Source organism: Nipponia nippon, unplaced genomic scaffold, assembly GCF_047370975.1.
Source record: "Nipponia nippon isolate SJK-2023a ecotype South Korea unplaced genomic scaffold, ASM4737097v1 scaffold_5, whole genome shotgun sequence".
NCBI lineage: Eukaryota > Metazoa > Chordata > Aves > Pelecaniformes > Threskiornithidae > Nipponia > Nipponia nippon.
Window position 1 is genome coordinate 32,350,784 of NW_028262369.1, and position 26,295 is coordinate 32,377,078.

The 26,295-nt window shown below is 62.2% G+C and overlaps 4 protein-coding genes across 12 annotated transcripts in view; 1 reads left to right on the forward strand and 3 right to left on the reverse strand.

Annotated features, from left to right (window-relative positions):
• Positions 1-424: 424 nt before the first annotated feature.
• B4GALT2 (beta-1,4-galactosyltransferase 2) lies at positions 425-7,265 on the reverse strand. Of its 2 annotated transcripts, none has more exons than XM_087730502.1 (7): positions 7,009-7,265; positions 4,324-4,710; positions 3,717-3,952; positions 3,453-3,643; positions 3,076-3,198; positions 1,939-2,043; positions 425-1,763 (listed from the first exon to the last, which is right to left on the reverse strand). In XM_087730502.1, exons 2-7 carry the CDS (start codon positions 4,637-4,639, stop codon positions 1,613-1,615), a joined length of 1,122 nt encoding a protein of 373 aa, XP_087586628.1. In that variant the 5' UTR covers positions 4,640-4,710; positions 7,009-7,265; the 3' UTR covers positions 425-1,612. The 2 variants fall into 2 exon arrangements, with proteins under 2 accessions (XP_087586628.1, XP_087586629.1); XM_087730503.1 differs by lacking the exon at positions 7,009-7,265 and adding an exon at positions 5,331-5,578.
• Positions 7,266-9,842: 2,577 nt separating this feature from the next.
• Positions 9,843-16,724, reverse strand: ATP6V0B (ATPase H+ transporting V0 subunit b). Of its 3 annotated transcripts, XM_087730504.1 has the most exons (8): positions 16,568-16,724; positions 13,404-13,452; positions 12,815-12,898; positions 12,281-12,358; positions 11,588-11,657; positions 11,187-11,238; positions 10,554-10,744; positions 9,843-10,167 (listed from the first exon to the last, which is right to left on the reverse strand). In XM_087730504.1, exons 1-8 carry the CDS (start codon positions 16,632-16,634, stop codon positions 10,141-10,143), a joined length of 618 nt encoding a protein of 205 aa, XP_087586630.1. In that variant the 5' UTR covers positions 16,635-16,724; the 3' UTR covers positions 9,843-10,140. The 3 variants fall into 3 exon arrangements, with proteins under 3 accessions (XP_087586630.1, XP_087586632.1, XP_087586631.1); XM_087730506.1 differs by lacking the exon at positions 13,404-13,452 and having other exon boundaries at positions 16,568-16,697; XM_087730505.1 differs by lacking the exon at positions 9,843-10,167 and having other exon boundaries at positions 10,578-10,744; positions 12,281-12,435.
• A 229-nt stretch (positions 16,725-16,953) lies between these two features.
• On the forward strand, positions 16,954-19,550 carry DPH2 (diphthamide biosynthesis 2). 2 transcript variants are annotated; one of them, XM_087732462.1, is made up of 6 exons: positions 16,954-17,165; positions 17,246-17,358; positions 17,530-17,750; positions 17,955-18,593; positions 18,736-18,921; positions 19,020-19,550. In XM_087732462.1, exons 1-6 carry the CDS (start codon positions 17,025-17,027, stop codon positions 19,148-19,150), a joined length of 1,431 nt encoding a protein of 476 aa, XP_087588588.1. In that variant the 5' UTR covers positions 16,954-17,024; the 3' UTR covers positions 19,151-19,550. The 2 variants fall into 2 exon arrangements, with proteins under 2 accessions (XP_087588588.1, XP_087588587.1); XM_087732461.1 differs by having other exon boundaries at positions 17,246-17,750.
• A 525-nt stretch (positions 19,551-20,075) lies between these two features.
• IPO13 (importin 13) overlaps positions 20,076-26,295 on the reverse strand; it is a 33,127-nt gene continuing 26,907 nt past the window's right edge. Inside the window, exons 16-20 of one of the 5 annotated variants that reach the window (XM_087733450.1) lie at positions 21,587-21,653; positions 21,361-21,419; positions 21,124-21,213; positions 20,787-20,968; positions 20,076-20,668 (exon numbers count right to left, since the gene is read on the reverse strand). In XM_087733450.1, coding sequence (XP_087589576.1) covers positions 20,572-20,668; positions 20,787-20,968; positions 21,124-21,213; positions 21,361-21,419; positions 21,587-21,653 — 495 coding nt within the window. In that variant the 3' untranslated portion in view covers positions 20,076-20,571. The other 4 variants (XM_087733449.1, XR_015699032.1, XR_015699031.1 and 1 more) reach the window with 4 other exon arrangements.

Here is a 26,295-nt window from a genome sequence, read left to right on the forward strand (position 1 = left end):
CCCCTTGTATGCCCAGCACTGGCACTGAGCAGCCAGCAGCTGGGGAATGCTCCCTTGCCCTGCTATTACCTACAAAGCCAGCTGGAGCTAAGCAGGGGGGAGAGGGGCTTGTCCCTGCTGGGGGAGAGCATTGTCCCCAAGGGGGATGTCCACCAAGCATCCCACAGAGCAGCAAGGGCAGCCATCATTGCCCCACGTGTGCCCTGGGCACCTCACCCTAGCTGGGGCTGGGCACCTTGCAGGGCAGGAGCCTCCGGTGCTGCCCCAGGGCTGGGTGAGCTGGGAGGGGGGCTCTGAGCATGGGCAGGGTGGTGGGGGGCTCTGCTCCCAGCCCTCAGCTGGAGGTGGCAGGCAGGGCTGCTCCCCCTCCAGGGGATGCTGAAACTGCCCCATCTCATGGTGACTCCCTCACCTCAACCCCACAAACTTTTGAAACTTTTATTAAATACAAAAACCCCGGTCTCTATGACCGAACGCTGCATTCAACGTACGCTCAAAAAAAGGGTCAGACATTCAAATGTACAAAAGTCGCCGGTGCCCCCCCCGGCCCCGGCATGCTGCCCTGCTCCCGGCCCCACTGCTCCTGGCCGCCCGCAGGGTGGAGGGGGGTGCTGGGGCTCCCAGCCCCACAGAGGGGCATGGGGCACCCGCCCTGCACGGCCCCAGCCTCTCCTGCCCACAGCCCTCCTGTCCCGGGCTGGAGGGGGGAAGCCAGGGAAGGGGGAGACCCCAGTGGCCCCCAAACTGCCTGTGGGTCACCCGCTGCTGGAGGGAGCCGTGGGGCAGCTGCCCTCCCGCGCCAGCCCCTGCTGAGAGGGGCTGGGGGGGGGTTCAAATGAGCCCTATCCCCCCCCCAAAGTGGGGAGGGCAGGCGGAGGCAGGGGCTGCACACGCACACACAGCATCTGCCTTTGGGGGGGACGACGGGATACAGCCGCCACCCCCCCACCTCTGGGGAAACTGAGGCACAGCAAGGGGTGTTCGCTAACCGGAGGTCTCTGTTTGGCAGAGCTGAGACGGGGCCCGGCTCTAAGCACCAGACTAAAGCAGAGGAAGACAGCGAGCCACGTCTGCGTGCCCAGCAGCGTGGGCAGCACCCAGCTGGGGTGGCACCGTCCTGCCTGCTCAGGGGGGCTTGGGCTGCTCCCACCCCTGGCTGGGGCAGCAGCGGCTCCAGCACTGGCGAAGGGGGAAGCCTGCACCCCGCTTCTCACAGCGCTGGTGGGGACCCTCCCATCTCTCCTGGAGCAGTGGGATCTCACCCTCCCTGCCTGGGGTGCAGGCAGGAGCTGGTGTGGGCAGGGGGCTCCTCACCAGGGCTGGGGCTGCCCCCTCCCTCTGCGCCAGGAGCCGCATGCAGGGCGGCCAGGCTCGTCTGCCAACACACCGAGTACAGGGCGGGGGTCCTGCAAACACACTTGTGGGGATGGAGGGAACAGAGAAACCCTGGGGAACGAGGGGCGGGTTGGTGGGCGGCCGTCTCCAGAAGGCAGCAGAGTAGGCAGAAAACATCCCCGTCCAGTCCTGGCTCTCAGGCCGGGGCAAAACCTGCTGTGCCCGGCCAGCCCGGGCACAGAGCCTTCTCCCGGCGGCTCTGCCGGCAGGGCAAGTGCTAGCCCCGGGCCAGGCGGGGGGGCGGCCGGCCAATCTCCACCGTGATGTTGGTGTACATGGGTTGGCGCGAGACCTCCACCAGCCGGTACTGCAGTGAGCTGATCCCATCCCGCTTCATTGTCATTTTGGTGTTCTGGATCTTGGTGAATCTGGTGGAAATGGGAGCGGAATGAGGGGGGGGAGGGGCTGGGGGGGCTTGCCCCACTGCCGGTGGTGCCAGCACTCCATGGGGGTGAGCAGAGCAGAGCAGGGGAGCTGGCGGCCGGTGGTGGCCCAGAGATCGCCCAGCATCATGGGTGCCCCTGGCTGCTGCGGCTCACTTACCTCTGCGGGTTGGGCTCATTGTGTTTGTCACGTTCGTGCTTGATCATGCGGTACCTCCCGATGCGGATGTCGGGCCTCGACACCTTCATGCCGTTCAGGGAAATGCTGGGGACCAGGAGCAGAGGGGGGATCAGTGTGCGGGCAGCAGGGTCGGACATTCCCCTGGCCCAGAGACCTCCAGGGTCAGCCCCCGGCCCAAATAAACCCATCCCTACTTAAACAGGGCTGTGCCAAGCCAAGCTGAGCAAAGCCAGACCACAGCCGGGCCAGTGCCACAACCGAGGGTGCCGCGTGCCTCACAGCGCAGCATGTCCAAAGCACCACTCCCGCCCAGCGACCTCTGGCTCCGCAGGCCGGCAGCTGTGGTCAGCCTGTGCTGTTTACATTCTCCAAATGCCGTCCCTTCCCTCCAGCCCCCGCGACACATTATTACACGTTAAGGGTGGCCTGAAGCTCTCCCAGAGCTCCACACGCTGCTCGTTTCCCACCCCAAGCCCGCCTTGGGTGGAAACAGCAACTGTGCCACCGTGCCTGCGGCACCATTACAGGATGGCTGGGCGCCACCGGCCACACGCTGCTCCCCGGGGCAGCGCCACAGGGAAACACGCGGGAGATGACGCAGGAGCCACCCGGCTCCAGCACCCAACGCGGTGTGCGCGTGGGGAGATTTGGCTCCCGCTCTGCACGCGGCTGTGCTGCGGCCTGCCGGCTGCCGGCAGAAATGCCTGTTTGGCTGCAGCGTGGCCGCCACGAAGACACTTCCAAGTTTTGCATCCCAGCCCTGGACGCTTCCAAGTTTAGCATCCCAGCCCCGGCCTGGAGTGGAGCCTGCAGGCGCACCGCCCCGCTGGCGCAGCTCAGCAGCCGGGCCCCACCACACTGCAGGGGTTCAGCCACAAGGAAGGCATGTGGGTGCCCCATGGCCCCCCAGCACCCTGGGAGGGGCCAGTTTGATCCATGAGGGTCACCAACCCTCAAGTTGGAGGGTAATTAAATCCCTCCCCACCATTTGGCATGCTCCACACGTCCCCCGCAAAACCAGGAGCCCTGGTGCTGGTGAGGGTGCCAGGTCAGTGCTTGGCGGGGAGCCCCAGCACACACCAAACAAGCCAGCGCTGGCAAGGGGTTGGCACCTACCGGTTAAAGATGTCGTCGTCCTCTCCTCCCCAGCCCCAGTACTCGTTGGGAAAGCCGTTGATCTTCAGGAACTGTGACTTGCTCAGCCCAGAGACACCGCCGAAGTAGCCGGCGTAGGGCAGCCTGCAGTGTGACAGCAAACAGGTCAGCCCCCAGGGACAGGCAGGGATGGGGGTCAGCCCCATGGGGACCCCAGGGACAAGCACCAGCCCTCTCCTGTGTCACCCTCCCACCGAGGGCTCTGTGCCCTCTCCCATCCCACGTCCACAATTTGAGCCAATGACCCCGTGCCTGCCCTGGGCAACCACTGAGGTTGGTGGCCCTGGCATCATCCCAGCCCTGCCCAGGGAAACACTCCAGCCCCGCAGAGCACCCACCTGAACCCAAACTTGTCCATGCCAACGGCAAAGTGCCGTGGCTGCTCGTAGCAGCGATAGAGGTTGCGGTCGTCCATGGGGATGAGGTCCACGTCACTGAAGATGAAGCAGTCGTACTCCTCGTCATCCTTGAGAGCCTCCAGGAACCCCACGTTGAGCAGCTTGGCCCGGTTGAAGGTGTCTTCGCCGAACTGCAGAGCAGAGCTCAGCGATGCCTGCTTGACCACCCCAGCCCCACCAACCTCTCACCCCTGCCCCCCTCACCTGGTTGATGATGTAGATGCCATAAGCCACCTTCTGTCGGCGCAGGATGGGGTGCAGGTAGTGCAGCCAGTACTTGAGGTGGTGTTCGCGGTGCCGAAAGGGGATGAGGATGGCCACCTTCTGCCGGGGCAGGCAGTCCGGGGGGGTGTACTTGCCACCCTGGCGCACATCGGGGTTCTCCCGCTGCACCCGCTCCATGCTCATGGGAGAGCTGAACTCGATAAGCAGGCGCCCAACTGCAAGAGGGAGGGCAGGGTGACGCCCGCAGGATGGGACACAGTCCGGGTCATGGTCACCCGCTGCTCCTGGCCAGGCCAGTGGAGCAAACAGCGAGGGAAACCTCCAAGGGGGACTGGCACTGCCAAGGGCAGAGGATGCCCAAAACCTTTCCCAAACAGGGGCAGAGAGACTGGGCAACCTGCTAACAAAGCCTGAAACCAGCTGTCCTGGTATCAGTTCCAGGCTGGGGTTTCTCCACTGATCCACCCCTGGGACCGCTGGGAAGCCATGCCCAGGGGACAGGGATGCCACCCATGGGTGCCCACCCCAGCCCCATGCTCAGAGCCAGAGCCCAACTCCCCTGCTGCGCTCGCCCCGCACGTCTCACCTAAGCCGGGAGGCGTCTCCTGGCAGGGCTGCAAGGGCTTCTCAGTGGCGGACTGGTTGGCGCTGGGCTTCATGCTGGGAGACGGGGCCTCAGCGCCGGCCGGCCCGTAGCTGGGGACGGTGCCGTTGGGACGGGACGAGTTGGAGAAGGGGTGGGCACGCGAGGCATTCCTGGCATTGAAGCGGCTGAAGAAGTCCAGGTGCTGCGCGTAGACGTCGAAGTAGAGGATCATGATGATGACGAAGTGGAGCAGGCAGAGCAGCAGCACGGCCTTGCAAATCCTTTCCAGGGTCACCCCCAGGAGCAGCCTGGTCATCTTCTGGGCATGGGCAGGTGGACATGTGCGCTCAGTGGGGCAGGGGGGCGGCTCCAGCCACGGTCCCGATCCTGCTGAGACACCCCACACTCAGGACACCGCCAGCCTGAGCCCCCAACCCCAGCCTGAACAACATCAGGGCAGCAGGAACAGCGCAGGCCTGATGAAGAGGTGACGGGCTCGCAGGTCGGTATGCCAGAGAGCACCCCGTGGGGATGCTGCGCTTGGACCCCTGCTCTGAAGGCACAGCCACGAAGACATGAGAGGTCCCCAGCCCCAAGCAGCAAGTCTCCTCCCCTCTTTCCAAGGCCAAGACCAGACCAGACCCACTCCTCGTCCCTGTTACCCCCCAAGCAGGGGATGGGGATACCCCCATGGGTGCTGCAAAGAGCCTCCATGGAGGCTGGGCCCTTGAAGGTCACACTCTCCAAAAGGTGGCCAGCCTGGGGTGTCCCAAGGGCATCACAGGTGCCCCCATGAGCCACCCCTTTCTGAGGCACCCCATTTCCCTGCTCCTCGTCCCAACCCCCTCCCAGCACTGCACCCCAGCAGCAGCACCGAAGCGGGGCCGGCAGCGAGCGCCATGCCGGCAGGGGCCCTCCTCGGGGCACCCAGCGGGGCGAGCAGCTGCACGGCAGACACTGAGCCAAGCCGAGTGGGACGCCCCAGCCCAAGGGGCAGGGGTCCCTACCACACCCAGGGGAGTCCGGCCTACAGCCAGCGGCGCGGGTCCTCTCTCCTCCTGCTGCTGGTGGCGAGGCCCCCCGGGACGCTGGGAGCTGTTGGGAGCCAGGGTCCCCTTATCTCCCACATGACACTTGGAGCTGGGCCAGAGCCCTTCTGGGAAGGCAGCCGGGAGAGTCACCAGAGAGCCCCGGCTGAGCCAAACCGTCCGGCCCTTCCCAACCCTGCCACTGCTGGGGCTCGAGCCACAGCACAGCCGTGCACCGCAGTTCCTGCCCTCGTCCCCGCTCTCAGGGAAGCTGCTAGGACAGGGCAAGGCAACCGCGAGGGACAGGCATGGGGGCTTGAAAGCCCCTGGAGACCCTGGGACAGCCCAGTGCCGCTGCAGGGATCTTGGGGGGACCCGGCAGGTGGGGAGCTGTGGCAGGACCCCCCGTCAGGAGCGCAGCTAGGACCCGAGGGTGCTGGCAACCAGCCTAAGGCCTGGGGCCAGCCCACTGGCAGCTGCCAGCCCCGGCTGGCAGGGCCCCCCGGGGAGCTGCAGGGCACCAAGTGACGGCAGCACCGGCAGGGAGCAGGGACCAGAGCCGAGGTGCGAAGCAGGACCCCCCCACCCAACCCTGCTCCGGCTGCCCTCTCCCAGCTGCAGGGCCGACTCCGGCAGGTGATGGGATGCTGGCAGGAGCCCACTGCAGGCAGGGAGGTGCTGGAAAAGGCTCTGAGCTCAATGCCCCACCTGTGTCCCCCCTCTCTCTCCACAGGATGCAGAGCGGGGTCCCCATGGGCAGGGGTCTCCTGGCACACCCCAGCACCCCAACCCCTCATCCAGGTTTTTTCTAGAAAGCCGGCCTTTGGAGAAAAGCTAGCTTTGCCGTTACCTCCCAAACCTTCTCGCGGTCACGGCGCCCTGTCAGCCAGCAGAGCCCTTGATGTAGGGACCTGCCTGCCCCCAGCGAGTGCCTGCCAGAAACCCTCTCCAAAAACCACAGCCCTCGCAGCAGGCAGCACATGGAGCGGTGGCGTCTCGACAGCCAGGCGGGGAGGTGCCAGGGAAAAATAAGAGTGGGTTTTAGGGACCCTTTAGCGGGGTGGTCCACAAGGCGAGCGGAGAGCAATGCTCGACAGGAACAAAAGCGAAGCGCTCCATCAAACGGCGGCCACGGGATGCCACGAACATGAGTGGGCTTAAAAACACCCGCTAAGCGACAGGGGGGGTGAGCTATGAAATACGATGTTATCCCAGCATCTTCGCAGGGTGTGAGAGGCCAAAAGCAACCTGGGGTTGGGGAGCTGGTCCCCAGGGATTCATCCCGGTGTGGTGTGTGCCACGGGGTTGGTGATGCTCTTTTTGGAGGGGTAGGATATCCTTGGGCCGGGAGAAGGGAGGCCGGGGGGGAGCCGATGGCCCCGGTGCCAGATGGCACCGGGGCCATCGGCTCCCCCCCGGCCAAAAGCAGGGTGAGGGGGCACATTCAGCACAACCAACCCTCCCCAAATTTTTCCCAGTCCTCGACACACACAAAAACTTATTAAAAAACGAGAAACAACCTCAAAAAGAGGCTTTTCCCCAGCCGGGGCGGTGTCGCCCATAAGTGACCGGGATCGCATACCCCGGGTCGCATCCCGGGGCCATCCCCGGCCTCCCCCACCCGCTCGGGCCTGTCCGCCGCCGCCGCTCCACTCACCGCGGCCTCGGGGCTGCCGCGCCGCCCCGGCGCCGGTCAGCGGCCCCCACCGCCTCCTCCTCTTCTTCCTCCTCCTCTTCCTCCTCCAGCCCCGGCCGCCGGCCCGCGGGCTCCCATGCCCGGGGCTGCGGGGGGGGCCTGCCGGCCTTGCCGCCGCACCACCGAGAGCCGCAGGGAGACGGGGCCGCGCCCGCACGCCGGCTCCGCCCGCCGCCGCCGCCGCACCGGGCGGGGCCGCCGCCACCGACCGCCCCACGCTCCGGGACGGCGCTGCCGCCGGGCGAGGGCCGCCCCGCCGGCACCCGGAGCCCACGGATGCAGGATCCACGCCCCCCCCCCCCCGCGGGATGCTCGATGCCCCCCGCCCCGGGACGCTCAGCCCTTGGCCCCAAGCTCGGTACCGGGGACCCTGCGCACACCCCCGGGGACACAGGGACAAGGTCTCTCGGGTGTTTCTTTCTTCCCCCTGCGTGGGAGGCAGCGCTTTCACCGACCCACCCAGGGCAACTCGCTGGTGCTGGCTCAGCACCCATCACAACCGATTTGTGGCTCCTTTCTCCGCCCCCTCCCTGCTTTTCCATGTTTCTGGGTGTTTCCTAGTGGTGTATTTCACTTTCCCTACCACAGCAGCATCACCGAAAGATCTTGGGCTGGTCCCACCGAGAGTTCGGCCCACCGCGAGTAATTTTTGTGCCATCCGCAGCCTTTCCCTTCTTGCCAGCCACCCCACCGGCATTTCTCCCTGTTTCGAGCAGCCCCTGTCCTCCGAGGCCTCTCCTGGTGCCCTGGCCGCTCACCCGAGGGCTTTCCCTCCGTCCCACAGCAGCTCCCTTCAGAAGACAACCGTACAGCAGAGATCAGAGCAGCACCCAGCCCTGCTCCAGCCCGACAAAAAGCTGTCTAACTTCTGCCTCCAGCTCTTGGTTCGGCTCTTTGGCCGGTGGCATTTCCCTCCTGAGTACTTACACACGGTCACCAAATCACCTTTCAACTCCCGCTGCTGCTGGTCCTAAATGAGACGAGATGCCAGACGCTGGAGCTCCGCTTAAGGTTCTTCTCCGTGCTTGAGCAGCAGGTACTTGGCACACCCAAGTGCAAAGGGTTCGCACCCGAGCGCATGCACCTAGAACAAGGAAGCGCAGGGCATGCTCGCTCACCACCGCCGGCTGCGGGAGGGGGACTGTGGGCCACCCATGCTACCGCGAGACCAGCCCCGAGGGGTCTCATGTCCTCACAAGGGGCCCGTGGGCAAGTCCGGAGCCCGGTCCCCTGCTAAAGCCGTGATACACACAGGCAGGATTTGGAGAGAGGAAAAGCACCTTGCGGAGGGAGATTTCTGACAGCGGATGGATTACTATCAAGCCAGGGCAGGGTGAGACCCATCGCTGAAAGACAAGTGGATCTTTCAAGACAGTTGTTAATCAGAAAGATGATTAACCCATGGAGCAGCTTCTCTACCGCCAGCACCGGCTGTCCGACCCCAGGTGTCTCCTTCCTGAAGGCAGCCCCACAAGTTTGGCACGGGTCTGAGAGGAGGGCCCAGCAGCTCCCAGGGGCTTCAGGCATCTCTGGCCCGCGGCAGCAGCAATGCCAGGGGATGGGGGTATGGCCCTCACGCAGGACGGGCAAAACGCTGCCTGCACCCAACACCCTTTCTTCTGAGCAAGCAGGGCCCAGCTTGTGCCTCTGCCATTACGTGGGGCACACAGAGCTCCTGTCATAGCCTCCAGCCCCAGAGCAGCCAGCACAGCCGGCAGGAAAAGGGACTTGGTTTGCCCCAGAAGTCTTCCTGCACTCCACTGGAGCTGGGAAACCAGCAGAGCTCAGAGAGGCCATGTAGAGGCAGCTGCCCCTACTCCAAAGGGCAAAAGTCAGCAGGCATGAACACTTCCCTGGCTCCAGCAGCCTCACCGCTGCCCCAGCCTGTTGCATTCATGTGGGAAGAGGGATGGGCAGCTGGAGGCATGCATGGGCTCTGACACAGCACCAACAGCACTGGGGGACAGATGCTCCCCCTAGGAAGGTGTACTGGCTGCACAGCAGGATGAGGGCCTTGTGCTGGATACAGCAGACTGGAGAAGCATCAGCTCCAGGCTCTCTGCAGAGCGGAGGCAGGAGGACCTTGTTCTTCCCTTCTCCCAAGCAGCAGAAGAGCTGCAGGCCCAGCTGTCCACAGCCACGCTGTATTCACTGCAGCCAGGGAGAGGGGAGCAGAGCCAGCACGAAGCATCCCACCCCTGGGACCTCTGCCAGGGCCCCCCAGGACAGAGGGGCACCGCAGACCGCAGAGCCCCAGCACCCAGCCCACAGTCACACAAGGGAGCTGCTGGTTGGAGGACAGCCTTGGAAGGGGCAAAAGCTTTACTCCTCTGCCCTTCTGGTGCTCCCCAGCTGCACAGTGGGGCTATGGCCGCTGTGTACAGTCACTCTGCAGTAAACTACCTGGATGGGAGCTCAAAGGCCTAAACCAGTTCATGCCTGTGCCTCCAGCACGCCTCGTGTGGGGCAGTGCTAGCACTGGTAGGAGCCTGGCAGAGGCAGCACGGAGCTGCCTGCTGCAGCAGCCTCCTACCTGCTCCAGCAGCCTCCTACCTGCTCCGGGCAGCGAAGCAGAGCTCTGGGTTCCCACAGCCCAGAGAGAGGGCGGCCTCTTGCAGGCTGAGCAGGCAGCAGGGTTAACCCCACACAGGAAGGGCACCACCAGGCTCCTGGAGCCAGGCAAGGACTTTGCGAGAGGCGCAGAGGGGAATCTCCGAGCAGGGGGTCAGCCAAAATCAGCACTTGCTCTCTGCAAGCCGCCGTGGCACGTGCAGGGCAGAGGAAGAGCTGCATCCTTGGACGAGAACCATATTTATTTCACGGACACAAAATTGCACTGGTGGTTGATTCTACACACACCGGGGACATGCAGCAGCAGGACCCCACGGGCTGGGCCAGGCCGCTGGAGGCAGAATTCACACAGAGAAATTTGTTTCTTCCAAGGGGCTGATGGATCAGCAGGATGGGGCTCTACACAGCTGGGCTCCTGCTCCTGCTGCCGGGCAGCTCCCACCCCAGTCAAGGACAGAAACATTAAATAAATATATACAGCACCTCTTGGGGTGGGCTGGAACAGGCTGGGTGGGACAAGGCTCAGTTGCCCATTTTTACTTTAGATGTCTAGAAGGAAAGAAGAGAGGTTAGGCCGTGCCCCACAAACCCCAGCCCAGCACCCCAGTCCCACCCAAGCACCCCAGGACTGTCCTGAAGCTGCAGACAGCTTATCAGCTCCACCGATAAGACACGAGCATCGCACAGGGTGCACCCAAGGTGACACCCTCAGTGACAGCTGCTCAGAGGAGCCATCAAAAAGAGTTCACGCTGCTGCACATAGGCACAGTATGCTGTGGGGAGAGCTGTGCCACCCCAAGCCTTGCGAGCAGCCTCCCCACCCCAATGCAGAGGATTGTGCTGGAGCCCAGGCGTCTCTCCCTGGAGCTGAAGAGCACCCAGGGTGACAGGCGCCTTGCGCTCACATAAGCCTGGTGGCCCCAGGAGGCGGGTACCTGCAGGATAGCAACAATGACCCCAAACAGTCCTATGGCACTGCCAAAGATCTCCACAATCAGGATCTTGACGAAGAGGCTGGCGTTCTGGGCATCAGCCAGGGCAGCCCCACTGCCCACGATGCCCACACAGACCCCACAGAAGAGATTGCATAACCCCACGGTCAGGCCAGCCCCAAACATGGAGAAACCTGTGAGAGAGGAACACTGCAAGAGCAGGGGGTAACCCCCTTCCACCCGCACCCGCGGCACGCTGCAGCAGCTCTGCCCCGAGGTGACAGAAGACCCAGAGCTGCCAAGCACCAGCAGTGCCCTCCTGTTTGGGGAGCAGGGCTGCTCCAGGGCGCGCCCTGGCTCCCACAGCTCCAGGCCAGCAGGTAATAGCAATCTGCTGCTGCTCAAGGGAGCAGGGGTGCTGCCACTGGGCAGCACAGCCCCGCTGGGTGCAGGAGGTGATCAAGAAGGTAACCAAAAAGCCACCTTTTGGCAGAAGAGTCACAAGTCCTTCAGACACCTGCAGCAGGCCATGGGCCCTGCAGTCCCATTCTCTACAGCCCAGGGCAGAGGGAGCAGCAGCAGTTGGTGGCCAGGGTGTGGCAATGCTCACAGCACCAGGGACTGAGCAGTCCTTACCTGCGTGGTAGTTCCTGGCTCCAATCTCCTCTGGGGTGACTGCAGAGAAAGGCTGAGAGAAAGCACAGGGCCTGGGTTACTGGCAAGTCCATGGTCTCTGGGAGAGGTACCTGTCCCCGATACAGCATGAGGCAGCCACATTTTGGCCAGAGCTGGTCCCTGACTCCATGTCCCTGGGTGACTTCATGACATCTGCCCTGTGTGTGCTCCCTCAACCCACTCTTCAGACTGGACAAGGGCCACCACACAGACCACCAGCCCAGGGGTTCCTAGAGCCACAACAGTGTCCAAAGTCCCCAGACAGCCACCGCTCACAACGCTGGCCCATGCCCGGCTGCCCATCCCCACTGTGGCCCTGAGGCCAGCTCAGTGCTGGCAGGGCAGCCCAGGTCCTCCCGTACCTCAGCCATGTTACTGATGACAATTGCCATGATGATCCCGTAGATGGCCACAGCCTCGCAGAAGATGATGCTATGGGAGAAAGGCAAAGTCTGAGCACAGTGTCCCAGTCAGTCTGAGCACAGCGTCCCAGGCTCTGCCCCACCCTGAGCAGCTCCCACCACTTCGTGCCCAGCCAGCCAGCAGCCAGACCCCTCCACGGCCATATCTGAGCCTGCTCCACTGCTGCCAAGGGCAGAAAGGCAGCCCAGCCCACCCGCTGCTTTACTCTCAAACAAGGAAGAGCTGCCAAGGACAAAGGCCGGGTGCTGGTTGCGCAGTACCACCTGAGGAAACTGCGACAACCCTGTGGGAAGCAGGCCCAGGGAGCCCTGCCCTCCATCAGTCCCCTTCTGCTCCTTTGGGGAAGGGCTGTGCAAGGTCTGGCCAGGGGAATCCTCGCCTGGGGCAGGAAGCGTGATCTCAGGGTGTTTGTTTTGAACACACTGGGCTCATTCACTGCATGATATCACACAGTGACTCTTCAAAGCAGCACTCTGGCTCCTTTAGGGCTCTTTGTTTTGAAAGTAAACAGCTCAGCAAGGAACAGTCTGCCAGCAGCACCCAGCTAAAGATAGGACAGGAGCCTCTGCACCAGGGCCAGGACCTGCCCTGCTCAGGCACGGCACGAGCACTAACCCCAGGTCTGTGCTTACCTGACCAGGTTCTTGGTTTTGATCCGAGGGGCTTTGACTCCACCACCAATGATGCTGGAACCCGTGATGTAAATCCCCCTGTGGCAGACAAGTGTGGTTGGTGGAGGGTCTGGCACTCGCTGAAGAATTCAATAGGGAAAACCAGGATCTTCCAGCTGAGCAAAGAATCGGGCATGCAGCTGGGGAACACTGCAGACTTGGCCTGTCCACCCCCAAGGTACAAGTGGTCCCAAGCTCCACTACCTATGCCAGCAGAACTGCTGGGGCATAAGAGCCACTGCTGCACGGCCTGGGCTCAGGGGCACAGCTTCCAGAGAGCCAGGGACATCCCTGCTTCCCCACTGCCACGAGGTGGTCTGCCCAGACCACCCAGGAACCCAGCAACCTGGCTCCACTGCTGCCAGCCACCCACCCAGCCCCACACCCCTGCATGTACACGCTGTTCTGCCCCTGCCCTGCCATGGGAAACCGCAGTATATAAGCGACTACCAAGGTGGGACAGCAGGAACCTGCTGAAGAGCCAGCCCCACTCACCAAGCAGCTCCCACCACGGACAGGGAGATGGCCAGGCCAATGCCCAGGTTGGACCACATGAAGGGTGAGGTCTCCGTCAGGAACCTGGAGAGGAAGAAGTGCCCTGAGTTAGCACACAGGCTGAGTCCTGCTAGTCATGGTACACAGCCCCACAACAGGTACCCTCCACCTCATCATGCAGACTGAGATGGCCTGGGCATTGCCAGACAGTGGGACACGAGCCTTTCTCTGCCAGCCAGGGACCCAGGACCCTCACCCGCATAGACCGAGACCTTCCTCCCAAACCCTCACCGTGAAGGGGAAGCCTGGGCTGGGAGGCTGCTGGGAGAGGGGGTGGGCTGGGACAGAGGTGGGAAAGGCAGCAATGGCTGCACCAGGACCCTACATGGAGCCAGCCACACATACACATGGGCTGCATCTATCCCGCCTCACAGGGAACACTGTAGCTCTTGTTCCCCTGCAATGCAGTGACCACTGCCTCTTGCTCAAAACCAAGTGCTGTTCCCTGCCAGGCACTGCCGACACTGACCACCTCCTCACACAGCCCTGTGCTCCGCAGGGAGGATGCCGGTATTTACAGGAAACTCACCAGGCCACATCGAAGCGGAAGCCCAGGTCAAATATTGTGTAGCAGATCCCTGGAAAGCAAGAGTGACATGGGAACCCTCAGACAGGCGCCAGCTACTAGCCCAGCACTGCTCTTTCCTCCCTCACCTGCAGAGCCCCGGGGCAGAGGCCCAGGAGCACACCACAGCACGCAGGAGGGTTACTGGCAAGACTGGCTCAGGCGGGCAGAGCTGTGGGGCAGGGTGGCCCACCAAAGCCCAACCCCAGCGACCCCAGCACTCCCACATCAGTGCAGGACAGAGACAGCCTGGACCTGTGATACCCCCAGACCCTGCCCCAGTCTTCGCTGAGAAAAGGATTGCTGTGGTTGTCGCACCCATTTTCTGTTCCCTGACCCTGCTGAGTACCCACAGGCCACGCTGGGCTGAAGGGAGCCCTGTGCCCCAACACGTCTCCATCCGCATCACCCAACGGCTCAGCCCCACTGGAGAGCCACAGCACCGGGTGACCAGCCGTGAGCTCTTCTCTCTCACAGGGGAGGCAAGACGTGCGAGGCTGTGCCCTGACTGACCATCACATGCTGCTCCATCACCATCCCACCAGGGTCTGTGGCACTCCCCAGGAGCCCATCAACACCACAAGGGGAACCCCAGCACACCCCCTTCCAAGGCTGTGTCTACAGCCCCCAGCGTTTCCCCTCAGGTTAGTCATTCCCAGAGAAATTTGTACTCCAATACAAGCAGGAGACACCAAAGCACAGCCCTGAGAAACCCAGAAAAGCCCTTCATTTCCAGGGAGGGATCACAAGGGCAGCTCTCCCTGCTGTACCCTGAGTGCTCCTCTCCCATGCCGAATTGCAGCTGGGAGTTGCACCCAGCAGCCCTGTGCAGCTGGAGCGGACACAGACGTGCTTGCACTGAAACCCTGCCTTGCTCTGAGCTTGTGAGCGGGAAACACAGCCGCAGACCAGAAGAGACACTTGCTCTTTGCAGGACTTGCAGTGCGCAGCTGGAAAAGAGAGAGACCTGGCCCTAAGGAACAGATAAGGGCAGGCAGTGTGGCACTGTCTGCTCCACACCAGATAAAGAGGGTGAAGGGATGGCTCTTTACCACTGCTGACTAGAGCCAGTGGCTGTGTGACATCAACCCCGCGTACAGTTGGAAAAAGAGGAAACGGAAAACTTCTGCTAAAAGCAGCAAAGAGGCCATTACATGTGTCCTGCTGCTCCCTTTCCCCACCAGAGTCGCAGCCTGGAGGCCAGGGTGACAGCAAGCCAGCTGTGTGCCCAGTAGCAATACAGGGACAGGACCATGTGCCCCAGGTTGGAAGAGCCTTTCCCTGCCCACAGCCGAGGCCTGGGGACAGCTCATCCCGTGGGAGAGCCTCGGCGCTGCAGCACAGGGAGATCTGCCAGCTTCACAGCAGGGATGCCCCCATCATCCCTGTGTGCTAAACCTGTCCACACGCGACTTTGGGCTCAGCAGCCCACGCACTGGGAGGACATACAAGCACTGCCAGGCGAGCAGGCCCCAAAATGGGAAGCAGTAACACTGGTCACTCCTCCTGCCCACAGAACCGTGGCGTCCCCCTCCCCTGCAGCGACACACACACAAATGAGGAACAGTGCCAGCACGGCCAGGGAGCGCGGAGCGAGGCTGCACCCCAGTCTGCATGCCTGGCGACCTTGATCGCTACGGTGCCAGGCCCAGCCAGTCTGGGACTTGTGTTTTGGCTTTGCTGCTTGGCTCACAGAGTGGGAACTGAACCCAGCCAGCCTCAGCTGCCCTCACTCCCCAGGAGTGGTAAGAGAGAGCTACATCCAGCTCAGGGCAGATCCTTGGGGCACCTTCCATCTCTTCAAGAGCAGATGTAGCCTTGAATTTATATACAAAAGAAACAGGGTGAAGGACACTTTCCTGTGAGCTCTGGGTCCCAGCCCTGCAGCCAAAAGGGCAGAAAAGAACCAGGGCAGCAGGACTGGAGCACCAAAGCAGGGCTCAGGTCAAGGTGGGAAAGCACAAAGAAGCAGTGCCACAGTGTGCAGAGTAAGACCACTTCCTGCTCACTCCTTCCCTGAAAACAGATTGCAACAAGGCAGGGGAAGTTAAAAGTATCTGGGCTCAGCTTGTTGACATTTTCCAACAGTCTCAAGTTTGCAGCATGTGTCTGAGCTGGTGTGAGCCACATGATTCAGAGAGCCCAGGAAGGCAGCCCTGGGCCCAGCACTGGGTTCACCAGGCCCTGCAAACACGAGGGAGTGAGACACCCTCAGCTTCTGACTCGGTCTCTCCCCTCACCCAAATGCTGAGGTGGAAGCCAACGTTTCCCCAGCCTCTGCCTGGCTTGTGGTCACTTCACTCCGCGCTGAAAGAGGAAATAACCAACAGCTCCAGCACAAAATCTCCCCGCTAGCCCTTGGAGTCCCTTCCCAGGAAGCGTTAAATCCATTCTCAGTGCCGCTGAGCCTGATGCCATTGGCGGCAGAGCCCAGGCCCCCACAAGCTGCAACACAGCCATGCACTCTGCAATTGTCTGGACAAACTTGCAAGTTTTCTTATGCTGCCACAGCTTGGCAAAGCGGGAGGGCGATCTCCTCTGTCCAGGAGACACCAGCTGTCACAGCCTGAAAAACCAGGCACCTGCCTTTACCTCCCCTGGTCCACCAAATCCAAACGCAACCCTTGGCTGCCACCAGCACCGTTCTGCTCTCGCACACATGAAGAAGTCGATCAACCGGACAGGCTCAGAGCACTGAAAGCTGCGCATCAAACAGCTGCTGACAGGCACACGGAGCTGCTGGGGGTCCGAGCCCTCCGTGGGAGCGGCTCAAAGAGCCCGGGGGAGATGTCCAGGCTGAGGAGCCCCCCAGCAGCGCTCCCGGTGCCGTGGCAGGCCAGGGGCCAGCTCTCCTGCCTCTGCCCGAGAGCGGCTCAGCAGCGGGGGACTGACAACCCCCCACTCCCTCGACCGCCCCTTCCTTTTCCACGCCACAGCACCCTTTCCCCCCCGCCGCCAGCCTCTTTCCGGCAAGGGCGCAGCTAGCAGGGACACAAGCCCCAGCTACGACCCGAGCAGCCTCTCCTCACCCCCGGAGCCCCCTCCTGCCCCTCGGCCCAGCCCCACCGCCCGCCGCTTTCCGTCACCGCCCCCCCCCCCGGCCCCTCCGACCCTGGCCCGGCGCTGACCGACGCCCAGCAGCGTGGTCCAGAAGGCGAGGCCCAGCCCCGAGTAGAGCAGCGCAAGCCCCGTCATGGCGGCGGCGGAGCGGGATGGAGCGGAGCGGGCCGGCCGGGCGCGACGGTCACCTGACCCGCGCGGGACACGTGAGCGGAACCGCAGCACCCGAGCGGAAATAGCGTGACGCCACCGCCTCCACCGCGCCCGCTTATTGGCTGCCCGGCCTGACAGCGCCGAGGGAACTACATAGACCATAACGCACCGCGACGAGCCGCCTCTTTCCATTGGCTGTCCTTCCCCTCTCCGCCCCGCCGCGAGGTGCGATAGGCCCCGCTCCACCAGGGGCGGGATTTCCGAGAACAGGGAGGGCGGTGCTGAGTTCTCATTGGCTGGCTCCGCCCCCCAGCCCGGAAACGGGCGCAGGGGTCCCGGCGTGGCGGGCCTGACCCCCGGCCCCGCGCCGCCATGGCAACGGCCTTCAGCAGCGACGGGGAGGCCGCGCTGCGGCGGGAGCTGGGCCCGGCGGCGGCGCCGCGGGGGGACCTCGACGGCTTCTACGAGATGGGCCGGGCCGCCGCCTTCGTGCGGGGCGGTGGGTTCCGTAAGGTGAGCGGGGCCGGGGGCGGAGCGGGGCCGGGGGCTGCGGGCCGCCCCCCCCGGTGCCTCACCCCCCGCTCCCCCCCCAGGTCTCCCTGCAGTTCCCCGACGAGCTCCTGGCGGACGCGGCGGCGGTGGCGGCCCGGATGGAGGCGGCGACCGGCGCCGAGATGTACGTCCTGGGAGACACCACGTACGGCAGGTCGGTGCGGGGGGGTCCCGGGGGCCCTCCACGGGCAGGAACGGGGCTGCTCGTCCCCTGCCTGGCAGGGCCGAGGGCCGGAGCTGCCCGGGCTGGCTGGGGACAGCGGCTCCAGGGAGGAGGAAGAGCTCCGTGGCGCAGAGCCCGTCTGCCACCGGCTCCTCCCCGCAGCTGCTGCGTGGACGAAGTGGCCGCCGAGCACGCAGGGGCCGAGGCGGTGCTGCACTACGGCCCGGCCTGCCTCAGCCCCTGCGGAAAGCTCCCGGTGCTGCACATCTTCGGGCGGCAGCCCCTGGACGTCGGGCGCTGCGCAGAGGCCTTTCGGGAGCTCTACCCCGACCGGCAGAGCCGTGTGGTGGTGCTGAGCGACGTGGTCTATGCCCACGCGATGGGTGAGTGCTCTGGGGCAGGGAGGGGGGTCTCTGGTGCTGCTCCGAGCTCGGCAGAGCTGCCGGGGGAAGAGGCGGCAGCAGGCAGGCAGTCCCCAGACACTGTCAGCCTTGATTTCTGTCCTCTTCTCTCCCCTAATCTGCTGTCCCACCTCCTGTGGGTCAGGTCTGCGGCCATGTTTCGTTCTCACTCTTCTCTCCCTTCAGGTGAGCTGGAGCAGCAGTTGTGCCCCGAGTACCCCAATATTGTTTTCTCCAGGGTGGTGTGCGGGGAGCCTCCTGGCTCCGCACCGCCTGGGGAGGTGCAGCAGTTTGGTCGCCAGTTCCCGGTGGAGGTGCTGGGAGGGCTGCAGGACTGCGCGATGTTCTACGTGGGAGCTGAGGGCCTGGCCCTCACCAGCTTCATGCTGACCTGGAACTGCTGCCCCTTCAGCTCCTTTGACCCTGCCACCGGCTGCGGCCGCCGCGAGACCTTCAATGTCAATCGGGCCCTGATGCGACGCCTCTACCTGGTAGAGCGGGCCCGGGATGCCCGGGTGGTAGGCATCCTGGTGGGCACCCTTGGCGTAGCGGGCTACCTGGCCGTGCTGCAGCACCTCCGGGAGCTTCTGCGCCGGGCTGGCAAGCGCAGCTACACACTGGCTGTGGGGAAGCCAAACCCCGCCAAGCTGGCCAACTTCCTGGAGGTGGACATCTTCGTCCTGGTGGCCTGTGCTCAGAACTCCCTCCTGGACTCCAGCGACTTCTACCGGCCTGTTGTGACCCCCTATGAGCTAGAGCTGGCTTGTAACCCAGCCCGCGAATGGACAGGGAACTACCTCACTGACTTCCGAGACCTGCTGCCAGGTAACAGCTGGAAACCAGCTGCCCAGCACCTTCCCAGGGCAAGTTCTGCCCTGCGCCCCTGCCTGAGGCTGCGGTTGCCCTGGCTCTGGGCCAGCCGGCGGATAGACACGAGCACCAGGCTAACGTTACCATTTCCCCACAGGTGCCTGTGCGCACGTTGAGCTCCCACCGGCTGTCCCTGCAGCGGAGGCCGTTCCTGACATCTCGCTGATCACGGGGGAGATGCGCGCTGCCCGCCTCTGCGACCCCCCGGCCCCCCAGCTGCCCCCCAGCACCACCCTGGCCTGCAGGGACCAGACATGGGCCGTCACGAAGATCAGCCCTGCTGGTTTGTGATTCGGTTTCGTGGTGGGGCTGAGCCCTGGTGCAGGGGCAGTGCCACCTCCCTGCTCCCAGTAACAATTCCCTTTCTCTCTCTCCTCACAGCCTCCTTCCTGGAGTCCCGCAGCTGGCGGGGCCTGGAGCAGCAGCTGGGGCAGACGCCCGTCTCCAAGGCTGTGCAGGGCCGACGAGGGATTGCCATTGCCTATGAGGACGAGGGGCGCAAGCAACCCTGATTTGGCAGCAGTGTCAGCACCCAGCCAGGAGCAGGGGGCGTGTGGGGGCCCGGGAGTCACCTGTCACCGGGTGTTGGACCTGTGAGGGTGTCATGAGGGTCCGGACCTGCCACCAGCTGGCCCCGCACTGGATGCGGCCTTGGGTCAGTAGTGCTGCGGTGGGAGAGCAGGAGTTGCACGTGCGTGTGTTCAGGGATGCTCGCGGCACCCGGGGGCTCACGGCCAGGGCAGTAGCAGGGCCAGGAGAGGTGCTTGGCCCAGACCTGGCCTCCGAGGGCAACCCAGTCCAGGGCAGCTTTGGCCCTACATGGGAAAGGTCACAGCTTCACACGAGCCAACAGCACCAGGACTCGAGGCTTATGTGGGCTACTGCTGTTAACTAAAGCTGAACTGAAAAGGACTTGTGAGTGAATTGTCTTCCAGAATAAAACATGGGCTGAGGAGTGCAGGCAGGGGTGATACCAGATGTCCCAGAGTGAAAACACAGATAGTGGTGCCCACTCTGGTGTCAGCTAAAACCTGCCTGAGAGAACAGAAAACTAGAACTGGGACCCCCAGAAATGAAACCACGTTCACAGGCTGGGCTGGGGACCTAAGGCAAAGGTGAGAGGGCTTGAAGTGCGAGCAAGCCGCTCACTTGCTCTGAGGAACAGGAGTGGGGCACACACTTCCCATGCTGCAGGGAGGACCCCATGTTTGGTGGGGATGGAGTCCAGCCCCTCTTGTACCGTTTCTGGTCATGAGCTGCTCCATGCCGGGCAGGAGAGCATGGTGAGCGGGGGGACTGGTTTTCACCATCCCTCCCCCAGCCAGGGGAGACAGGAGGCTTTGGGGCATCCCAACCTTGATTTAACCCCTGCTGGGCACTTCCCCAGAGGCAAGGGACAGGTAAAGTCCGGGCACCACAACAATGACAGCCACAACATAGAAATATTCTTAATATAATTAGGTGCAGGGCCTCCCCCCTCCCAACCACACACGTACAAATGAGCAGGGGGCGAATCCCCCTGCCCAGCCAGCCACTGCCACAGGCACAGGGGCAGCCTCCCCGCCGCGGGGCACAGGCACCCACGGGGAAGTGTCGGGGAAGGGCTGGTAGCCCGGGCACAGGACAGCCCGCGCTGGGGCAGTCCTGCCCAGGATTCCCCCCCCCCCCCCCCGCGCCCCCGGCCACCACCGCCTCCTGCAGCTGGCACTCCCGTCCCCTGCGAGGGGGGAGCATGCTGGGGGAAACAAAGATGCTGACACCGAGATGCGGCCACCAAATCTAGCTGAGGAGCGTCCCGAGTGGGTTAATTCTAGGTGGAGGGTTATTCTACGAGCTGTACTGCAGCAGGGCAGGGAGGATGGGGGGGGGGGGGGGGGCTTCCTTGCGGGGAAGAGCTGGTCCGGGCAAATTGTCCACGGTCCTGGCCAGGTGCTCAGTAGTCTGCTGTGTACTCCGTGCCATGCAGCCCTCGGCACAGCAGGGTGAACTCCTTTACCATCTCCTTCACTCGCCGCTTGTTCACACGCTCTCTGCTAAGACAGAGGGAGGGGACAAACATGAAGCAGGAGGGACACAGCAGGCTGTGCAGGGGGGGGGTCATTCCCACCTCAGGTGGGGCACAGCCACCACAGGGCTGGGTGCACGAACCTGAGGATCTGTTGGCTGAAGGTCTCCTTCTGCTCAGGGCTGATGCGGGCTGAGGGGAAGCCATCCTGCTGCATGACCTCCTTGATCCAGACGCTCAGGTAGCTGAAGCAGTGCTTGTTCAAGGCAAAGAGGATTTCTGCGAAGTGATCCATGAGGCTGCGGGAGGCCTGGCCACCGACGCCCTGCCACAAAGCAGACAGATCCTGCTGAGCCCCTGGCATCCCCCTGCTTGCACCCACTCACGCTGCTGGGCTCTCTGTACCCAGCTCCGCAGGGATGCCGCCTGGGAACAGAGCCCAAAGCTGGCCGGGGAGCCCACAGTCCCAGCGTCTCTCACCTCCAGCACTGCCTGCAGCAGCACTTTGCCATTCTCATGCACGACCTGTCCCACTGGGGCGATCTCTCCGCAGCGGGGCAGCAGCTCCGTCTGCAACACAGAGCCCAGGTTGCTCAGTGACAGAGCAAACTCCACATTGCAGCGTCCTTGCCTGACCCACAACCCCACTCCTGCCCTCCCGTCCCTCGGGGGGCTGCAGCCCAGCCCCTTGGGGCTGCACGACGCCACGATACTCACAAAAAAGCCACAGGATGCTTTGACCGTTGGGGCCTCGGGGAACTTGAGGGAGAGGACACCTGTGGGCAGAAAGCGCTCTGGTTAGCAGCCAGAAACCCCGGGCACCATCCCAAATGAGCCCTGTGGTCCCCAGCCCCTGGCTGGCCTGCACCCGGCTCCGTAGGAGGAGCAGGCTGGCTTCTCCGCAGAGTGATCTGGAGCATGTGCCCGTGCTTGTGGTACTCACCACACTGAAACACTGCTTTGACATCCAGGTTGCTACACAGGAAGAGGTCCGGCTTCCTTTTCAGAGCCTGCAAGGCACACAGACATAAGGCATAAACCCAGCGCTGCAGAGGCAGCCAGGAAGCCTCCGAGGAACCCGGTGCCCCAGACAGCCTCTGCCTGGATGCACACTTACCTGGGCACACCCACGGTAAACAGCAGATTCACATAGTACAGCAGGAAACCATCACTTTCCCCCACCCCAAGGAACTGTCAATCAAACAACCAGGCAGTTTGCTACACTCAGGGACTGCCAACCCCAGGACCTGAGGATAGATGCCACAGCAGCATACACACAAACACTTCGGACACAGAGACAGGACAGAGAGCTCCTGTCCCACCAGAGCAGGCCAGGCAGCAGCAGCACTCCTGGGACAAGGGCAGCCATGCGGGGCCCAGCAGATACCAGCCACCTCTGTGCTTTACTCCTCTCCTCTTGAAGATGCTGGTGTCCCTGGGATCACACCAACTGGTTCAAGGAGTAACCCCAGACTGGGCCAGCAGCTCACTCTGCTGGGCTCCAAGGCACAGTTGCCAACGAGATGCCAACATTGCTTGTCAGTTCCTGAGCAGCAAGTCTGAGATCAGAAAAGCTTTGGGTTTTTTCTGCCACTTGGCAATCCCACCAGGCACTGTGGGGGTCGGGCACTGCTGCTGGGGACACCTTGAGCTGTGGCACCCTGTGCAATGGCTTGGTCCCCCCTGTGCAACGGCTTGGTGCCCCCCTGTGCTGGCACTGGGCAGTTATGGACAGAAATGTTTCAGTCTGCACTTGCCGTTCCATGGGAAGGGTTTCTGCCCTGCCACGTAAGGCGGTGACATCCGTGCCCTGACCACCACGCCACCATGCCCACCACTGCGAGCCAGTACTGGGGATGGCAGCCATGCCTCCTGCCCTGCGGTCACTGCAACACCAGGGACAGCAGCCACAGCACGGCAGTGGTCCTGCTCTGTGCCTGGAGCTCAGAGAGCAGGATACCAGGGCAGGCAGCCCTCGGGCTGAGCTGTGTGCACGGCCACGGCCTCTCTCCAAGCCTGCTCCCAGGGATGAAAGCAGGGACAGTTTTCAGGCAGCAGCGCCCAGGATGCATGGCCATCTGCCCACAGCTGTGGTCTCTACTTGGAGCAAAACAGACTTATTTCCCACCCCTTCTTCTACAGGGAAAGCCCACAGCCATCTGCCCAGTGCAGAGAACATATCCTGGAGACTGAGAAGCCAAGTAGCAGGTTTCAGGGTTATGCCATCTCCTTTCTGACTCCTTGTATCATAAGCTGCAAGAGAGGACTTGGGTTTGGTCACTGAAGGCATTGCTGTACCAGCTGGAGGGGGCACAATCACAGGGACCTGTTTCCCTGCTAGACACAAGCGGAGACCTTCACAGGGGTGATCAGGGGCCATGTTATACCCGTGTGTGTACTAGCACCAACATCAGAAAGCTAGCTAGCGGATGGTCAATGGTTTAGAAACACATCCACTCATCATGACTGCTGCCATCTACTCAGCTCCATACCAGACAACGCTTGCAAGACATGTTGTAGTTTTCACCATGGAGGACTACCCCCACTGCACCCAGCCCTGGTCTGGGCTCCAGAGCAGTGACCACAAGCCTCTCCCCCAGCAGCATGCTACTCAAGGGCAGCTGGCTCCTGTGATTCCACTCAAGCTGCAGGTTCCTCCACCCTGCCTGGCCACGGGGCTGGTTTTAACCCGTCCTGCATGCTGCAAGACTGTTCAGCTGGCACAAGGATCTTCCAGCATGCTCACGTTGCCACCTACCTGCACGATGCTTCTCCCATCCAAACCAGACCCGTGGCAGCCCCCAGGCTCTCCTGCAGGCTCGCTGCAGCACCTGCTCCTCACTCCATCAGTGCCACGGGGGAAAGCGTGCCCTGGTATTGGGAGGGCTCCATCCCCTAGGACACCTCCATCAATGGAGCACAGAGCGCAAACTCAACCTGGGCACAGTTGCACATGTCTAACGTAGACAGAGATGCTTTTTAACCCCATGAGATGGGGTCCTGTGAAGCCTCTCCCATTAGCAAGTGGCACCAGATAGGTCCAGCTGCTCTTTCCCAGCACCGGGAACCCTGCTCCAGCTCTGGGGCCTCTTACTGCCAGCCTGTCCTCCCCATCTCCTGCCAGAGCAGCTCTGCTCACATGTTCTGGGATGGGGATTGGTCTTTAAATGCTTTCAAATGTCCTCTTGCATCCTCTGCTGCAGCAGCCACTGCAGAGGTAGGCACTGGCTCTCTGGCGAGGGCTGTCCTGCAGGCCGGCACAGAAAGGACGTTGGGTTCTTCTCCACAGCAGCTGGGAGAACCTCAGATGGGTCTTCAGAGCAGGCTCCTCTTCTGTGCCTGGCTCTTCAGAGGCAGGCAGGCATGGAGAAGACACCAAACCCCACTCCTCCAGCAGACAGGGGACACTAGTGGGGCTGCACGGCCAGTTTCTACAGCTCTCCAGAGCACACAGATCAAGCCATTGTGTCCACCACCACCACCTCTTCCCAGACCACACACCTGGCAGAGCAGAGCCTCCAGCTTTGGAAAGGGCATGTGAGCTTGGCCAGGCACCAGGGCCAGCGAGGAGCAGTCAGCCCCTGCCCACCGGGGAGAGGGGATGCCAAGCCCATGTCCTCCACAGAGCTCTACAACTCTGGCTGCAGCAGGCATGGTGGAGAGCTGAAGCCTGGACCAGCCTAAGAAGGGAGGGAGGTGGGGGACGGTGGTGGCTGGGCCATCACAGAAGGTCAGTCCTGCATCTTCTGCCTGGCAAGGCCCTGCTTGCCTAGTTTGCCCCTGGGCTCCTGGTCAGGGGAGGGCACCGCAGCACTCCCAAAGTCCGTGCTGGCGTGGGTGGATGTGCCTGCAGCCGCTGGCGGGGAGGCAAGCTGAAGAGCCCCAAAATCCTACCTGCAACCAGGAGCATGCACACTAGTGATACCCGCTGGCCAGGGAGCAGGCAAGAGCTCCCAAACACCAGAACCTCCTGCCTGGGTTTGCAGACACAGACCCAGGGTGCAAGCCCCAGCTGCCACGGCTGTGCAGTCCCAGGCACAGGCGCTCCGGCTGCACAGGTGGCACTGAGTCCTGCAGCCTCCAGGTGGGACGCTCACCTCAGGCACCATTCCCAGCACACAGCGGAGGTGGGAAGGGAGCGGCTGAGGACAGATCTCACTGCAAGTGGTCCCGGCACCACTCCGTGCAGCCTTACGGCAGACTGGTTATTTTATACTTAGCTTTGAGTAGTAACAATAACTCCGGTGTCTGTGGGATCTGCAAGACATTTGGTTTAAGCCAGCATGCTCTCGTGATCAGCCAGCCATTGTCAAGAGTGGATTGCCAATTAACATGGTGGCAAAATGATCAGCCGCACCAACTGGACAGTCCCATGGGCTGCAACCAAGGCCCAAATAAATATACTATAGCATCAACTGAAATCCTGTCACACAGAGAGATGGCTCCCTGTGAGCTGATGACAGAGGGCTGATGTGCAGGTATCAGGACGTAGGAGCTTCTTCTGAGTTATCAGAAGGTAGGAGAGTACTTGCTGGCAGAGGGAGAGGACAAAAACATTGCCTGCAAGGAGAAACCAGACAAATTTGTAACAGGGAAGATGATATTTCCACCAAGGTGATCAAGCACAGGAGCAGACAGTCAGGGAAGTGGGCACGTCTCCACCTTGACACACTCTTGGGTCCAAACTCGCTGCTGCTCTGAAAGATGCATTACTTCGCCAATGGCTCCGCAGGCAGAGCAGGCTGGGATGAAAACACAACTCCCACCACATGAAAATCAGATCTGAAGAGATCTGCAGTTCTCTCTGACTTCAATCCTTGGATCTACAAATGCTCAACAGCATCACCGCAGGGCATGGTCCTCTGGAAGAGGACAAGCTGGACCCACCTTTGCCATCAGACAGCTCTTGAAGTCCTGAGAGCAAGGAGTCAAGCAGGGATGGCAAGGCCATTTCTTGATGGGTTTCAAAGCACTCTGCCAGATCATCACTCTGGGAAGAGGGGCAGGCCAAGGAAGAACAGCAAACCTTGAAACAAGTCCTACATGTGAGGAGAAAGGATGTGGATGGAATCCTTTCGTCTCTGTTGGGTTGCTGGAATAAAAAACTCAGGAAAACATCAGGTCTTGAGTGGCTGTGGGCAGCGGTAGGCTGGCAGCACATCAGGCACCTCTGACCCACGATGGAGCAGCCATGGAGGTAGGAGCCTCTGAGCTGCTCCCCTAACAGGACTTCCAAGGGATGTGGGCTGTCCCAGGCATGGCAAGGACCAGGCTGGCTGCCAGCACGCTGCCCCAGCATTGCCTGCAGATCCTGCCCATGAGGGCAGCGTGTAACACCTTCCCAGCAGCCAGGATGGGTGGTGTTTGCTCTGACAGCACATCCCATGGAAATGCAGCACAGTTGCATTTTCTCTCCAAGAGAGCACAAATGTGCCTTGTCCAGACACAAAGAACCCCAAGCCAGAGAGAAACTCAGTACTTTCCAAAGAAACAACAAATAGCCTTGGAAGAGTCTCTCAGGGTCACCTAATCCCCTACCCCTCCAGCAGGATCACCTCTACCTGCCCTCCAGGAGCAACAGGCTTGTTGAGTCCTTTCAAGCCCTCTAAGCAACAGCAGCTTCCTGAGTGACCTTCCAGTGCTTCCCTGCAC